At 35.1% G+C, this 16300-nt stretch overlaps 3 protein-coding genes and 1 non-coding gene across 4 annotated transcripts; 2 read left to right on the plus strand and 2 right to left on the minus strand.

Moving 5' to 3' along the window:
- On the plus strand, positions 636 to 8076 carry LOC107639808 (phospholipase D beta 2). Its single transcript, XM_016343408.2, has 10 exons — positions 636 to 2776; positions 3534 to 3650; positions 4251 to 4445; positions 4813 to 5058; positions 5164 to 5232; positions 5334 to 5481; positions 5876 to 6024; positions 6283 to 6462; positions 6975 to 7172; positions 7533 to 8076. The coding sequence occupies exons 1-10, from the start codon at positions 1022 to 1024 to the stop codon at positions 7824 to 7826; spliced, it is 3351 nt and encodes a 1116-aa protein (XP_016198894.1). The 5' UTR covers positions 636 to 1021; the 3' UTR covers positions 7827 to 8076.
- Positions 8056 to 10400, minus strand: LOC107639809 (ataxin-10). The gene is made up of 2 exons (XM_016343410.2): positions 9546 to 10400; positions 8056 to 9175 (listed from the first exon to the last, which is right to left on the minus strand). The coding sequence occupies exons 1-2, from the start codon at positions 10180 to 10182 to the stop codon at positions 8295 to 8297; spliced, it is 1518 nt and encodes a 505-aa protein (XP_016198896.1). The 5' UTR covers positions 10183 to 10400; the 3' UTR covers positions 8056 to 8294.
- TRNAL-AAG lies at positions 10511 to 10591 on the plus strand. The gene has a single exon. It is a non-coding gene; the product is annotated as a tRNA-Leu (tRNA).
- LOC107637035 (F-box/LRR-repeat protein At3g48880-like) lies at positions 14684 to 16300 on the minus strand. The gene is made up of 2 exons (XM_016340487.1): positions 15924 to 16300; positions 14684 to 15248 (listed from the first exon to the last, which is right to left on the minus strand). Exons 1-2 carry the CDS (start codon positions 16298 to 16300, stop codon positions 14684 to 14686), a joined length of 942 nt encoding a protein of 313 aa, XP_016195973.1.

Consider the following 16300-nt stretch of genomic DNA (forward strand, 5'->3'; position numbering starts at 1 on the left):
CAAAGAGAGTGGATATGTGTAAAAGATACTCCGAGATTCAAGTTAATAAGTATTAATGATAGAATGTTAAATATGAAATAAAATTTATCATGTGTGAGTTTTTCCTTTGAGATATAAAAATAGATGTCTTTGTATAAGTATAGAGTTGATGAATAAAATTGATGTTTGATCATTAAGTCAGAATAATGACTATTAAGATTGTCCTTTGCAAATTTAAAATCAAGACAAATAAAGTCGAATTATGACTCATAATGCACATTAAAAACCGAACTATAAGGTGATTGATCAATTATAATAAATTAGTTCCAAAAAACATATTTTTAAAACAAATTATTTTCCTGAGAAACAAAAGAAATACCAATGTCTCGGAAAATTAATTTTTAAGGATGAATAAAAATTTATTAAGAATTCATATATCAACTTTTTGGGATCAATTTGGTGTTTGTATCCTAAGTTTGTCAGGCATGGGTCAACGCCTGTAGATCCAATAAAATCCTCCCACGTGGAAGATCTCATGGACAACTTGTTCCACCGGTAACTTCACACCAACCGAAAAAGAAGAAACATCAGCACTTCCCCAACCTGCCATGCCGGTATCCTTCGGGCACTTTGTACACGTAGTCAATGCTGACCTGGTTAGTAGAGAGAGAGAGAGAGAGAGAGCGTTGCCGGAGTTCAAAAACTTTGTTTCATCAGCTGGATCTTCGTCTTGTTCTTATTCTGCTTATTTCTGCATTTTTTTTTCAATCTCCGAATCTCCATAGAAAAAAGAGAAGGTGAGTTTTTTTATTTTTATTAATTCTCTCTTTCTCCTAATAAAAATAGAAAATCTCATCTTTGAGTTAACTTTCTTTGTTTCCTTGAACATTCACCATTGATATACGTATCACCAGTGTCTGATCAATCCAAATTATAATCATTCAAGCACTTCGCATATTGCTCTATTTGTATTCTTATTCGGAACTTCCGTGTATTACATGTACAATTAGTTTGTAATTGTATCAATTGAAATCCAATTAGCATGGATAATAATGGATCTCCAAACCAATATCCAAACCCATACTTTTACCCTCCCAACCCTTACCAACCATACCCACCTCCACCAACTGGAATTCCAGTTCCTAATCCATATGAACATGTTCCCTATCCATACCCTTATAATCCTTCACATTCCTTCAATTATTCCTATCCCCCACCTCCTAGATCATCCTTATCATACTCTGGTTCGGGCCATATCGACTATCCCTGCCCCCCTCATCCTCAATCACCCTCCTCATGTGCTCCCTTAGACTTCAACCAGCCACCACCGAAGACATCTTATCTGGCTACTGCCCCTAGTGCTCCTACCAATCCTTACCCTGCTTATCCCTACCATGTTCCTCCAGGGAGTCAGAGTCCGTCTCGAGCTTCCCATTCTCACACCAGTAGCTTGCCATATGGATCATCTCAGTATTACTATCCACAAAATGAGGCCTATTTGTCTCCTCAGCAATCCGATGCCCACTCGCGAACCAATAGCTTTGCAGGTCCCTACTATGTGGAGAACACTAGCTCCACAGGTGGTGGAAGTGGAACCCCACAACCCAGTGATGATTCCAAGCCTTCTCCGAGTGCTATTACTTACCCGCCTTTGGATGATCTTATGAGCAATGTTCGGTTGTCCGATAGCACGCCTAGTGATATTGTGTCATCACCTCAACAGCCAGTGAGGCCCCTAATGCATTCCATTTCAACTTCAAAAATAGAGCAGAAGAAAGATGACTTTTATGGACATGCTAATAACTCCTTCTCAGGATGGGGAAATTCCTACTCTTCTCGGGTGGATTCGTCTAAACTTTCATCATCTAGTTTTGGCTCATTTAATGAGTCTGTGCAGATTGTTCCAGTGCAGAATAAAGGGTCATTGAGAGTTCTGCTTCTACATGGAAATTTGGATATATGGGTGCTTGAGGCCAAAAATCTTCCTAATATGGACATGTTCCACAAAACATTAGGTGATATGTTCGGTAAATTACCTGGCACTATGGGCAATAAAATTGAAGGAACTATGAATAAGGTGATTACCAGTGATCCTTATGTAACAATTTCTGTAGCAAACGCTGTAATTGGGAGGACTTTTGTGATTAGCAATAGTGAAAATCCTGTTTGGATGCAACATTTCTATGTTCCTGTTGCACATCATGCTGCTGAAGTGCACTTTGTTGTTAAAGACAGTGATGTTGTCGGTTCACAGCTCATTGGCATCGTGGCAATTCCAGTGGAACAGATATACTCGGGGGAGCTGGTCGAAGGCACCTATCCCATCCTAAATAGTAGTGGGAAGCCTTGTAAGCCAGGTGCTGTTCTGAGATTATCCATTCAGTATATCCCAATGGCACAACTAAGCATTTATCATCAAGGAGTTGGAGCAGGGCCTGAGTACATTGGAGTTCCTGCGACTTATTTTCCTTTGAGGAAAGGTGGAACGGTTACTCTATATCAAGATGCTCATGTTCCAGATGGCTGCCTCCCTAACGTGTTTCTTGACAATGGGAAGACTTATGTGAATGGAAAGTGTTGGTATGACATCTATGATGCCATACGTCAAGCTCGGCGTTTGATTTATATTACAGGATGGTCAGTGTGGCACAAAGTTACATTAATAAGGGATGGTGCTGTCAAAGCATCGGATTATGCCTTGGGTGATCTTTTGAGGTCAAAGTCACAGGAAGGAGTAAGAGTGCTTCTCCTTGTATGGGACGACCCTACATCGAGAAGCATTTTGGGTTATAAAACAGTAAGTATTACTACATTTCAATTATGTTTACTGCATTTATTTGCTTGGATGGGCTGGTGGGATTTGGTTTGAAATTGTCTACATGATCACATCCTTGATTCATTGTTCTTATGAAAAATACACTCTTATATCTTTTGAACTTAGTTGATTGTGACTTCCTTTTTGTATAGAAAGGTTTACATTTTTTACATGAAAAGGTTTACATGTCAGTTTTTGCAACAAAAAACAAAAATTTGAGATGCTGAAAGTTGTTCTGCATATTAAAATATACTCGTTTTTTGGAATTGAATCCACAAATATTTTTTCCTACTTACTACTTTCATACTTCTTGACAATGTTTCTGTTCTTCCATTGCTGGTGCTTAACTTACATATAATCATCTTAATATTTTTGAAATTTGTTTTTCTCTTGGACTTTGGGACACTGTATATATTGGCTAGTGGTACTCCTAAACTAGAATCTCTGGTCTCTACTCAAAATTTATCTGCACAAAACTCACACCAGCGTGATGTTAACCTCTTAAACTAGGTTATCCTTGTGATGTTCTAGTCTAGATGGTAACATAACTAAAATAATTGACATAGCAAAGCCATTCTTTTGTCTTACGCTAATAAATGTTTATTCTGCGACAAGTAAGATTAAGACTATTGGTAATCCTGTTATTGCTTCTTTAAACAAAAATGTTTTTAGGGATTTGATACTTATATTTTTCCCTTGCTAGTTTTGATTATGTAAAAGTCTTCAACTTTACATTCAGGATGGTGTCATGGCAACTCATGATGAGGAAACCAGACGATTTTTCAAGAATTCTTCAGTGCATGTGCTGCTTTGTCCTCGCAGTGCTGGAAAACGACATAGCTGGTACAAGCAAAAGGTCAGGCTTGACAACTACTGTCCAATTGAAATATTTTATTTTATTTTATTTATGGTTGATTCTCTCTACAGATTTTGCTGAAGTGCTGTTTCTTATTAACATTGTTATTCTCTAAAGCCTTGCATGAATTGGTTAATGCTGTAGCTCATAAGAATATAATATTTTATTTATGACTATTTTTTTGTTGGTAGTTATAAAATCAGACATCAAGCTATATTACATTAACATAAATGAGTGTTCATGAACATATGATTAAACATATATGTTTATATCATTGGTTAGCTTAACGTGAAATTTTGTGTAGTCTAGACATTAAACCTACTTCCTACGAGCTAGCTTAAAGCTTTAACTCAAGATTTGCATGAGTATCTTTTAGCTGCAAAGGTTGTCAATTGTTTTTATATTTCTATTGAGTGTATCCACAAGTTTTTTCATATAGGAATGTGAAGCTTTAATTGCAACTTCGAATTTGGGGCAAGTTCTGGTTTGCCAGCAGTGATATCTACTTGTTTGCATTGGATCACTTTTCATGTTATCACATAATTTAATGATTTTGGTTTCAGATTTCTATATTGAATCTCGTCTTATTCCTCTTATTAGGAAGTTGGAACAATATATACACATCATCAGAAAACTGTTATTGTGGATGCTGATGCTGGAAATAACATGAGAAAAATAATAGCATTTGTTGGTGGACTTGATTTGTGTGATGGACGTTATGATACTCCCGATCATCCTATACTTAGGACCCTGCATACACTGCATAAAGATGACTATCACAACCCTACTTTCACGGTAATCTCTTATTTCCAACTCCATTTTGTTTCATTATCACGACTAACTAGAGCTTTAAATCAATCTTCTGAAAATATTTAAATTAAAGTATTTTAAAAAATGTATAGTTCCAGCTTTAGAGGAAGTCAAAGGGTAGTTGAGAAATGTTTTTGCGATCTTCTTGGGATATGTTTAACCTAATACAAGAATGATGTTATTTCTATTTACCTCCCCCAATTGCACATTTACAACTTTCGTGCAGAATACAAAGTTATGAAGCAATTTAAATTATGAATATGTGTAGATAGGAACATTTTGCAGCAATTTATAAATATTATTGTTTCAAATAAGCAGGTCAATTTATTCATATGATATAATTATGTTGCAGGGTAATGTAGGTGGTTGTCCCCGGGAGCCATGGCATGACTTGCATTCCAAAATTGATGGTCCAGCAGCTTATGATGTTTTGAAAAATTTTGAGGAGCGCTGGTTAAGAGCTTCAAAACCTCATGGGATCAAAAAGTTAAAGAAATATGATGATGCTTTGCTTAAGCTGGAAAGAATTCCAGATATCATTCGCATGACTGATCTTCCTTGTATTGGTCATGATGATCCTGAGTCTTGGCATGTTCAGGTAACTGGTTATTAAATACCAAATAGATGTTTTAGTTTTCTAGAAGCAATTTTTCTTCAATTTTCTTAGTAAGGGAATTATCATTCTGTTTACTTTGGGATGTAGATATTTCGTTCAATTGATTCAAATTCTGTTAAAGGATTTCCAAAGGATCCAAAAGAAGCTTCTAGCAAGGTAAATGGAAGCTTTATGTTTCAATTTTTCATTTCTAGTGCTTGTTTCAATTGTTCATGTGTGATCAGAAGGTCAAACATTGGTGTGTATATATGTTGCAGAACCTAGTATGTGGGAAGAATGTGCTGATCGACATGAGCATACATACAGCATATGTGAAGGCCATTCGAGCTGCACAGCATTACATTTATATAGAGAATCAATATTTCATTGGGTCTTCATACAATTGGAGTCAACATAAAGATCTTGGTATGTAGCACATCTTTCTGCATAACCGTTTTGTAAAAAGTAAAAAATAAATAAGCAATTTCATACTAGAACCATGGATGTTTTATTGAGCATGAAGTAACATGTGCAGAACTAATGTATGTAAGTGTCCTACAAAACATACCTAGGGAAACAGTCTTATAGATGTGTGTGGTATGCCATGCCATGTTGGTGTGTTATATGCATCAAAAGCTAACTGATACAGCAGATTATTTTGTAGTTGGAACAAAAATCTCATTGAAAAGTATATTATAGGAATGTAGATGCTAAACTAATTCACTAGTCCAGTGGAAGAATAAAGCAATGTTAACAATGTGGCAAATAGATTTTATAATGGTCTCTTTTATGTTAATCTTTAGGCTTTATGCTTTGGCAGGTGCTAATAATTTGATACCATTGGAAATTGCTCTGAAGATTGCTGAAAAGATAAAAGCACATGAAAGATTTGCAGTGTATATTGTTATTCCAATGTGGCCAGAAGGTGTTCCGACCGGGGCTGCTACACAAAGGATTCTGTATTGGCAGGTATGATTCAATTAACAGTATAAAAGCATTTTATTTAACAGAATCGGATTTGATTGAACCTTTCAATCGGATAAGTTTGCATTTGGCATTGTTCACTCTGACCTGGAATCGCATATCAGCTTTACTGTGCTACCATTGTCATATTTGATCATTTTTCTATTTTATCACCGTTGTCTGATATAGACCACAATGCTGAGAAGTTAAAACACGGGTACTTGGTTTATTGCACTGGTTGATCTGGATTCATTTTCTATGCAGAATAATACAATGCAAATGATGTATGACACTGTTTACAAGGCTTTGGTTGATGCTGGGGTTGAAGCAGCATTCTCTCCACAAGACTATTTGAACTTTTTCTGTCTAGGCAATCGGGAGGCCACAAGTATGTATGATAATGTCACGGTCTCTGGAGCTCCTCCCCAGGCAAATAGTGTCCAAGTATGTCATGAACACCACCTTCCTTGTCCTTCTTTTCCGAGTTACATACTTTTTTTCTGCCATTTAGTTTCACATTTTTATTATAAATTCTAGATTTCTAGTACCAATAGGCACCTCACCAACAGTTTCAAATTATCTAGAGTTAAGCATGTGTCTGAATATTATTAAATCTAAAAACCTTGGTTATTTCATCAATGGTTTGATTGTTACACTTTACTCCCAGAAGTGCTACTGCACTTTAGATGAGCCAAATCCCACTTTCAGATGGCAGCTGTTTGGTATCTTCCATTTCAATTGGTTATTGATACTCAGAAAGTAACCAGTTGTGTCTTACAATATTCTTATCCAGTTTCGTAATATGTTTGTTTTCCTCTTAGAACTTAATTTTCTGCAAGCTATTTTTCTAAAAGTCACTACAAACATTTGAATTCTTCACAATTTTTTCTGTTGCATGCCTTCTTTTGTTAATGAATGCGCTATTAAGTTTTTGTATGTTGATGCTCTATTTCCAGGCAAATAGTCGAAATAGCCGGCGTTTCATGATTTATGTTCATTCGAAAGGCATGATAGTTGATGATGAATATGTGATATTGGGATCTGCAAACATCAATCAACGCTCTATGGAAGGAACAAGAGACAGTGAGATTGCAATGGGAGCCTATCAACCACATTATACCTGGGCAAGAAAATCTACTTACCCCCTTGGACAAGTAAGCTTCTCTTTTCCCATCAATGGATACTAATAACGGTTTATGTGGATTATGTAGCTAATGTGATAGGAACATTTAAGAATTTTTAATCACCTATAATTTTTCCAATCTCTAGAATTTGCCATGCATACCAACTATGGTCATATTTTATTGAGCACTGTAGCAGGCTAGGCAGCTCTTTAATATGCATTATGTTCCTGTTGGGAACATGCGGGGACAAAATTCTCAATTTGAATTTTAGGAGGAAAAGGAGATTACTTGTGTTGATAATAGTTTTGATTGTTTTTCTACACTCTTATTTTGTAAGCCATTAGCATGTTCTTCTATTTAGCAATAATTTTATGAAACTATGCTATGTAGGTCCATGGATATAGGATGTCGCTTTGGGCAGAACACACAGGAACAATTGAAGATTGTTTCTTGCAGCCAGAGAGCCTCGAGTGCGTGCGAAGGGTTAAAGCGATGGGTGAAATGAACTGGAGACAGTATGCAGCAAATGAAGTAACAGAGATGAGAGGACATCTAATGAAATACCCTGTTGATGTTGATAGAAAGGGCAAAGTTAGACCCCTTCCTGGCCATGAAGAGTTCCCTGATGTTGGAGGGAAAATAGTTGGGTCATTCCTTGCCATGAAGGAGAATCTAACCATTTGAATAGAGCTACTAACATTAGGATAATGAATTAATGATCATTGTAAATTAAAACAGTAAACAATTTTGAAGAGAATGATAGGTTGAAGAAAAGAAAAGAAACTCACTGTATAATAAACAATAAACTCTATCAATTGTTGTTTCTATAACTTATTAAGGTTTTGTTCTATTGTTTGATGTAATTTCACTAACTTGTCATACATAAATATCAATAGTCACATACTCACATGTATTAAGTGGGAAATTTCCCAAACTCTCATGCATCTTTTTTCTTTTTACTAGTTCAGTAATTCTTCAACAGAGAATGATATTAAATTAGAAACCAGAACTCATCACATTAGAAAAATCTCTAGCATCTTTATTTCCTATACTAATCAATATAACCAAAACAGTTCCAATTCATTAAATGAAACAAGGAGCAATGCCTTTGCTATTATCCTAAAAACTGTGTCTCCATTTTCTCAAGATACTTCATGTTACATTTACAAGTTTTGCACGCATAGTACTCGGATCAACTTCCACTCGAAGACCAAGGGCTGCAAGTTCCGGGACTTCGGCTGTTCCCTGATACTCCAACTGCTCAACTACCCTTCGGTTCTCTTCATTGCCCTCCAACATATTCCTTACACACCATATGCCCCATTCTTTCAAGAAAGGATTGTCTTCGTCAATAACACACTGCTGCAATAGCAGCAGAATCCCATTCTGCTGCCGGATTTCATTTTGTGCGTGCTTCCTTCTATATGCGCAATTTCCAATAACTGCAACAATGTCTCGCCTGAACCCTCTGTAAGGACATGGTTTTAAAGAACTACTACTAGCACCAATACCATCTTGATTCTCAAATTGCTTCATTACTTTCCGGATTGTTGTTGGTGGCTCAAGATCTCTAAGCAAAGACAAGAGCAACTCTATGAAGCCATAAGAGAATAGCACATCAACAACACTCTCTGCATAATCCCTGTTACCTCTCGCATTATCTTGAGCACAAATGTCCCTCAATATTGTGAGCGAGTAGCCGAGAACATCAACTTCGGGAGAGCCACTAGGAAGACCAGACTTGCCCCTCCCTGCATGTTCGAGAATCCGAATAGACTTCTTGAATATTCCATAAACAAACAATGCAGTATCTGTTGAGATAGTAACATCTTCTAGCCGCTCACTTAAGATTTCCGATAGGATTCGCAAAAGGAAAGCTTGTTCAGAGGAAAACTGACCATCCTTGGACTCAGTATCTTCTTCACCCAAAGGATCATCCACATACTGTAATTTTGGAAATAACACAGGCAATTGAGATTCTTTGAGGCAGATTCTTGAAAGAAGCAACTTTAGCCAATCCTCAGCAAAACCAGCTAGATCAACATAAACCAATGATTAAGAAAATCAAAATAACCTAGAAGAAGAAGAAAAAGAACAACAGCAACAACAGAAAAAGCAAAGGATACAAAAAATAAATGAACAAATAAACCACAAATAATGAAAGAATAAAAAAGGGGAACAGAACAAGTATTTTCATCACCCAAATTATAGCATCTTACACAAGAAAGTATAAAACAACAATAGACAGTGCTCTCATCCACCCAAATAACCAAATACTGCTATCTTATACTACTTATTATTGTGATTACTTCCCCATAAAGTTGCTATATTTAAACAAAGAAACTACAATTTTTTTTTTCTTGAAAAAGAAAAGTACAGAAGCAAGAGCATAAAGCTACTAACCAGAAGAAGCAGTTTTCACAATTGCTGCCATTACAGGCCACCCATCATAACTTGACAGAATTTGAGACCATTCCGGATTCCCATCACAACAAGTATAAATCACCATACACAAAGGGTCACAAGTCTCTTTGCTACTAACTTTAGCAAGCAACACAAACCCTTCTGGATACAACTCTTCCCAAACAGCACGCTGGTGTTCTCTCCCAGCAAGACAAACATTCGCCAGAACCTGAATTCCCCAACGAACCAAGCCCAAAGAATAAGAAGAAGAAGAAGAAGAACCAACCTCTGACCTCAAAATATCTGAAACAACAGCCACCCCATTGTGCTCAATAAACGAGTTCTGATTTTCAATGTCCCCAGCACACAGGTTTCGAAGGAGCTTGAAACACAAAGCAATAATATCATGATTATGATTATGGTGTTCAAGTACTTCTAGAACAGCAGCGAGGACCTTTTTGGAAGCAAGCTCTGAACGACCACCATGGGATTTTGCAGTCTCTGTGAGAGATTCAAGGGAGTTTTCCAACGAAGAAGTGTCGGAAGCAGTGAGGAGTAACTGAAGGGTGTGTTTTGATACTGTTGGGTTCTTCAACAATGAAGATGAATCTGCATTAGTAGCCGTACCATCATCCATTTTGCTTCACCGGAATAAGAAAGAATTGTTTATTTTTTGCAGAGTTTGAAGGTAAAAATTTGATTTTGATGAAAAACAAAAGACACCCTACAATTTAATTCGTTCGTTATAGTGCCATTGAAAAGCTAGTTTATCGATGATGGCGTCTCGTCGGAGGGTTTCGATTCTGATTTTCATTCTAGAGAGTACGAATTTTTCAGCTGGTGTTAAAAATGGTGGACGACGCCGTTTTATTTGTCATTTTTATTTCATTTTTTCTTGTTGGATTTGAAATTTTGAATATACAATGCTAAATTGGATTAATATTACAAACACAAGAACATCAAAAGTTGAGATGGCCGAGTTGGTCTAAGGCGCCAGATTAAGGTTCTGGTCCGAAAGGGCGTGGGTTCAAATCCCACTCTCAACATCTTGTTATTTTTATATTTTTGTTGGGTCAAACTATTCTTTCGGGTTTCTTTTAACATTCGATCACATGGGCCAAGTAAACCCAACTTCATTTCAAGTTTTCTATTATATTGGGTCAACAGAACCGAATTTCAAATCAAAACAATCCTAGAAGAGCTTCAATGTTCACCAAAATCATAAGTCTTACGAAAATAGTTTTACCCAATAAACACAAAGAGTTTCTTGACAGAAAAAAAATAAGATTCTTCATATTCACAGCACAAGAAAATCATCATAAAAAAAAACCAAAAAAAAAAAAAAAATCATCCTAAGAATCAAATAACAAAAATCTTCATATCCAAGGGGGAAAAGCTTCATAAGAATCTGATTCATTTTTAGTTATCAAATTAAATTAAGGCCTAACTGTTGACCAGAAATACATGTTTAAATCATGGAAAACTTAGTGGCCAAAAAAAAAAATCATTAGAAAACATTGATGCAATTACAAGCATAACTTTAACTCTAAGTTTGTGTTATTTAAAAAAAAACGAAAGAAAGAAAAACGAGATTTATGTTTAGACAAAAAGAGCTACTCTAGATTTATCTTCCAACAAAAAAAAAAAAATTGAATAATTTTCTAAAAGTTAATTCAACTAAACTAATGAGTGTATCAACTATCAACTAAGGATGAAATCCGGTGAGACGGTCTGCCAAGAGTTTTAAATCTAGCCGTCAATGAATCTGGCTTGATCTAATAAAAACAAATATTTAGGCTTAAATTTATAGTAAAGTCTTTTCATTTTAAGAGATTAAATTTAAACTTACTGAAAGATTTACAAGACTAGTCAAATTAGTCTGGACCTATTCAAAATTACTATGCATATAAATTATTTTCTAAAATATTATACGTGAGGTTTGTATTCTAAACCATTATTTAAAAATCTTATTATTTCTGCTAATCTATCGAATCTTTTTTTATAATTATATGAAAAAAATTATCTGTATCTTATTAGATCTTAGGCTTATTTAAAATTTTAGTCCAATTTAAACTTTTTATTTGTTAACAGACTCTAGGCCAGACTAATTTTTTTAAATAGATCGTACTCACACATTTAAACAGACCTTTAACAAATTACAATCCTGATCTTTTAACAATAAAACCTCACATGACCTAGTGTGTTTTCATCCTAGTACCAACGAGCAAATCAATATAGAAAGAGACACATATATGAGACGTTTTATACCACTTCATGACTATATATAATGCATGCAACTTTTCGTACTTAGCTTGCACCTAGGGACATTTATGTGAATTTCATAGCTATAACTTAGTGTTTAATTTTGCTTAATTTATTTTTATAATAAATTTTAAATATTTAATAATTATTTATTTTTTTATTTTTAAAATTAAATATTAATTTTTAACTTTTTTTAATAAGTTAGACAAATATTTTTAGACATTATAACAAATTAACAATTATCTTTAATATATAAGGAGATTAATACTTAATAGATATCCATCTTTTTCCTTTAAAGTGGACTTTAGGTCTTTAACAGTATGATTTTTTTTTACTCAAGTTAAAGCAAGTAGTCATGATTTTTGTCCTAAATAATTAACACTATTTTATTTCTAACAAATAACACATCTAATTTTGTATATAAGAATATAAATTATCCAACATAAATATTTGTTGTGAGAGTTATTTGAAATTGAGTTGTTTTGAGCTTGAACATAAAGTCTAAACGCTTTTGAATTATCTGTCCGATATCTTCTCCAACGAGGATGAATCCGTTCGAGTTGTTTGTGCAGAAGTGGGGGTACGTAGTAGTTGCAAAAAACTCGAAAGCTTAAGTCAGCAAGAGTTTTAACAGGTTTTTAGTAGATTGGATTCGAAATATACCTGAGGGTGTCAGAGTATTTATAGGTGTAGATGTAGAATCAATAACTATTTTTTAAAGTAGTTCCGCCTTTGATGATGGATAGTCGTTTCCCTCTTATTAAGGAGGTTGTTAAGGTCTCCTTTTTAGAAGCGGATGAGAGATAGTCGAAGTTGGCTACTTGTTTATAAGTTGGACCGAAATCATGTTGTTGTGCCCGACCTTTGTGAGGTCGGGTGAGACGATGTTGATTAGATCGCCTCTTTTAATTGGGCTTTATTCATTTTGGGTCTGACTGTATTTTTGGGTTAGGGTATGAATAATGTCCCTATTTGAGGCCGAGCTTTATTAGGTGGGACTCAAGCATTTGTAGGCCAGACTGATCTCTTGTGGTGTCGGCGCATCACATCGAGCATACCACCTTTTGAGGGATTAGGTTGGGTACTCAACGTGATTTTTATGAACCTGAAGCATTACGTCTTTTCGTAATCATTTGGATGTTTCTCTAGGGTTACTTTTAATAACCGTGCACGCCATAAATGAGGGGGTGAATTTGTTATTTTGCCCCTTGGGTTTTATAAATATCTGACCCCTTTTTTTTCCTTCTTTTTGCTTCTTCTGAAACGTTTTGCTTTATTCTTGGTCAAAGTCTTTGATCTTCTTCGTTGCAACTGTTTTTTCAAGTCATAGCAATTCTTGGTGAAATGTCCATATATCTTGTGATATTTGCAGTATTCTGTCCGACTTCCACCATTCTTGTTTTTGATGGGCCAAGGTGGTGGAAGCTTTTTGATATGGCAGATCTTTCTGTAGATGTCAACAAGAGAAACTCGCAAGGGGTATAATTATGATACCTTTGAAGCTTCTCTGAGCTATACTCATCCTTTTTTTTTTGCTTCTTTCTCTTTATCCTGAGTATGGTGAGAAAGATTTTGTCTTGGAGTCAGCTCTCTTAGTTAGGCATTCTCTTTCATGTTGATGTGTTTTTCTGCTCACTCTTGTACCTCGTACAGAGAAGTCGAATGTCATTTTGCTCTGGATTGGGAGAATCGTTGATGCCATTAACTAGCCCCATTATCATTACCTCTAGAGGCAAAGTTTGAATCTCCAAGCAGGCTTTGTTGAATCTTTCCATATAAGTTCGGAGAGTTTCTCCAATCTCTTGTTTGACCGCTAGGAGGCTTGGAGCATGTTTGACTTTGTCTTTCTGGATTGAGAATCGAGTGAAAAACTTTCTTGCAAGATCGTCAAAGCAGGTCACGGACCTTGGTGGTAGACTATCAAACCACTTTATCGACGTTTTGGTTAATGTCGTCGGGAACACTTTGCAACGAGTTGCATTTGACGCGTCAACCAAGTGCATCCGGCTTTTTAAGTTGCTTAAGTGATGTCTCGGGTCAGCCGTTCCATCATAGAGGTCCATGTTAAGACTTTTAAAGTTTCTGAGAATCCTAACCCGCATGATCTCTTCGATAAATAAATCTTTCCCTCCAAAGAGGGTTTCTTCCCGATTTACATGATTGTTCCAAACTCATCGCTTATTTAGAGGTCCATGATTCTTCTGGATCTGCATGATTGTTCCAAACCATCATAGAGGTCCATGTTGATTGCTTATTTAGATAAATTGGACCAAACTCATATCGTTGTGCTTTGTGCTCGACCTCTTTAAAATCGGATGAGTATTGATTAGATCACCTCTCTTAATTAGACTTTTTCATTTTGAATTTGGCTGTTTTTGGGTCAGAGTATAATATGAACAATACTCATATATCTTTATGCCAAAACAAGAATAACAGTAATTCATAATAACTACTTACATGAGAGTAATTCAAATTGTGTTCACGTGAATATATGTATATTCAACGACTAACATATCTGTTATGTAGCAGTTTAAAGAAAAAATTGGTTTATCCTTAAGAAAAAAGAAAAAAAAAACCGGTAGTCTAGTTTAATTCAAGTAAACCTCTCTTTTTTTATTTTTATCGACGGGCAATATAACATATATGTCGGTTATGAGATTGTACATCTGCACGTGAAAACAAGTTTGACCATCTTAATAAAAAAAGGTTTACCAAATGTATAGGATATATAATGATGATCAAGGACCAACTAACAATAACTAAAAAGAAAGACAAAAGAAAATGAAGAAAATGTTTATGAAATTTATTTCATCATAACCAACCATATTTATTTCAAGCTTCTTCATTCATCAAGATATAATTTATTCAAACCCATCTCAATAATGTGCTAGAGATGTTATATCATCTTGACGCCAAAGATCCTCAAAGACTTCATATGGCTTCTTCATCAGATAGTTTTCACCGATCTTATTCTTGCATATGACACACCTTTTACTTAGACAAAAGAGAACCTTTCTCAAATGATGGATCGGCCATTGATGTTGCAATTGGCGAAAAGTGTACAAAACAAGCTGGGTTGATGGGTCAGGCTTGTCCATGATGAGACTGTGGCAGAGGTTAACAGTCTCCAAATACTTCAAGTTCTCAAGCACACAGCACAATGCTTTAAAGTTCACTATTATGGATTGAATGCTCAAGAACTTGAGATTTGGGGTGTGTTTGATTAAGGCTCTAGCATGATCCATTTCGAAGCAGCTAGTGATTTTCAATTCGGTGATTCCTTTGCAGTATTTGCCAATTGCTGAAAAAATCTCATCATGATTGGTCATGCGGGTAATTGTGATGGATTCAAGCCCTCCCCATAAACTAAATGCATGTTCAATTGTTTCTTTTGATAAGTTGCACAAGGCAGGTAGAACTAACCTTTTCAGATTTGGAGTCCTGCCCAAAAATATAATAGGTAAGAAACTTTACCTCAATAATAATAATAAATAATTTAGATCCTTTAAAATAACAAAATTAGTAAATAATGATTATATTCACATAGCAGATTCTTGTATGAATTTATTTGAATCTTTTTAAATTTCTCGTTCAAACACTATAAATAAATAATTTAATACATGTTTAAGATACAGCTTAGTTTTAGATTATTACTGAATTGAGTATCAAAATCTTTTGTAGATACACCTTATTATTCTAGATATGCTAACTTGGAGAATAAAAAATTCTACCGCAGCTTCATATGCTGATGTTAGAATTTTATGTTCTACAACTCAACTTGATGAAGTTATCTTAATCTATATACTTTGGCACCCTTCTATATTTCTATCTTATTAGAAATAATATCTAAAGACACTAGAGAGAATAATAGTTGAAAAACTAAATCTTATATTATTACCGTCCAAAGAAAAAATTAGTCTCATCTCCTATTGATATTAAAAAAAAAAAGATCTCAAAAAAATTCTATTTCAATAGTATATATTATGCCTATCAAATCACATAAACGAAGTGCTCAAATCAGTCACCTATCATAATTTTTTAGACATACATACACTTTATAAATGTAATATAGCATAATTATGCAATTTGAGCATAAACAATTAAAAGTAGTGTTACCTTTCGGCAACAAGGAGCAAGTGTTTGTCCTTTATGTAAGCATAGAAATTAAACACAAAACAGCGAATGTGTCCTATTTCGCTTTGAGTTAAGATTCCTCTCAAGATTTTAGTCATTCTTTCACTTGAATCTTCAAGGTTCCAAGATCCTAGAATCTTGGGTATGTTAAAAGGCTTATAGCAGAGTACACTAAGGTCAAGCTTATGCCAAAGTTTAGGGTCACTACGAGCTTCACGCCAAATTTTACACGCTCTTGATACTGTTGCAAGCTCAACAACATTAAGGGCCATGAAAATATTCACCAACAACTCGTAGTATAGAACATCATTGATGTTTCTAGCATCGCTGTTATTGGATTCCACACACTTTTTTTTCAT

Source organism: Arachis ipaensis, chromosome B04, assembly GCF_000816755.2.
Source record: "Arachis ipaensis cultivar K30076 chromosome B04, Araip1.1, whole genome shotgun sequence".
In the NCBI taxonomy this organism is placed as follows: domain Eukaryota; kingdom Viridiplantae; phylum Streptophyta; class Magnoliopsida; order Fabales; family Fabaceae; genus Arachis; species Arachis ipaensis.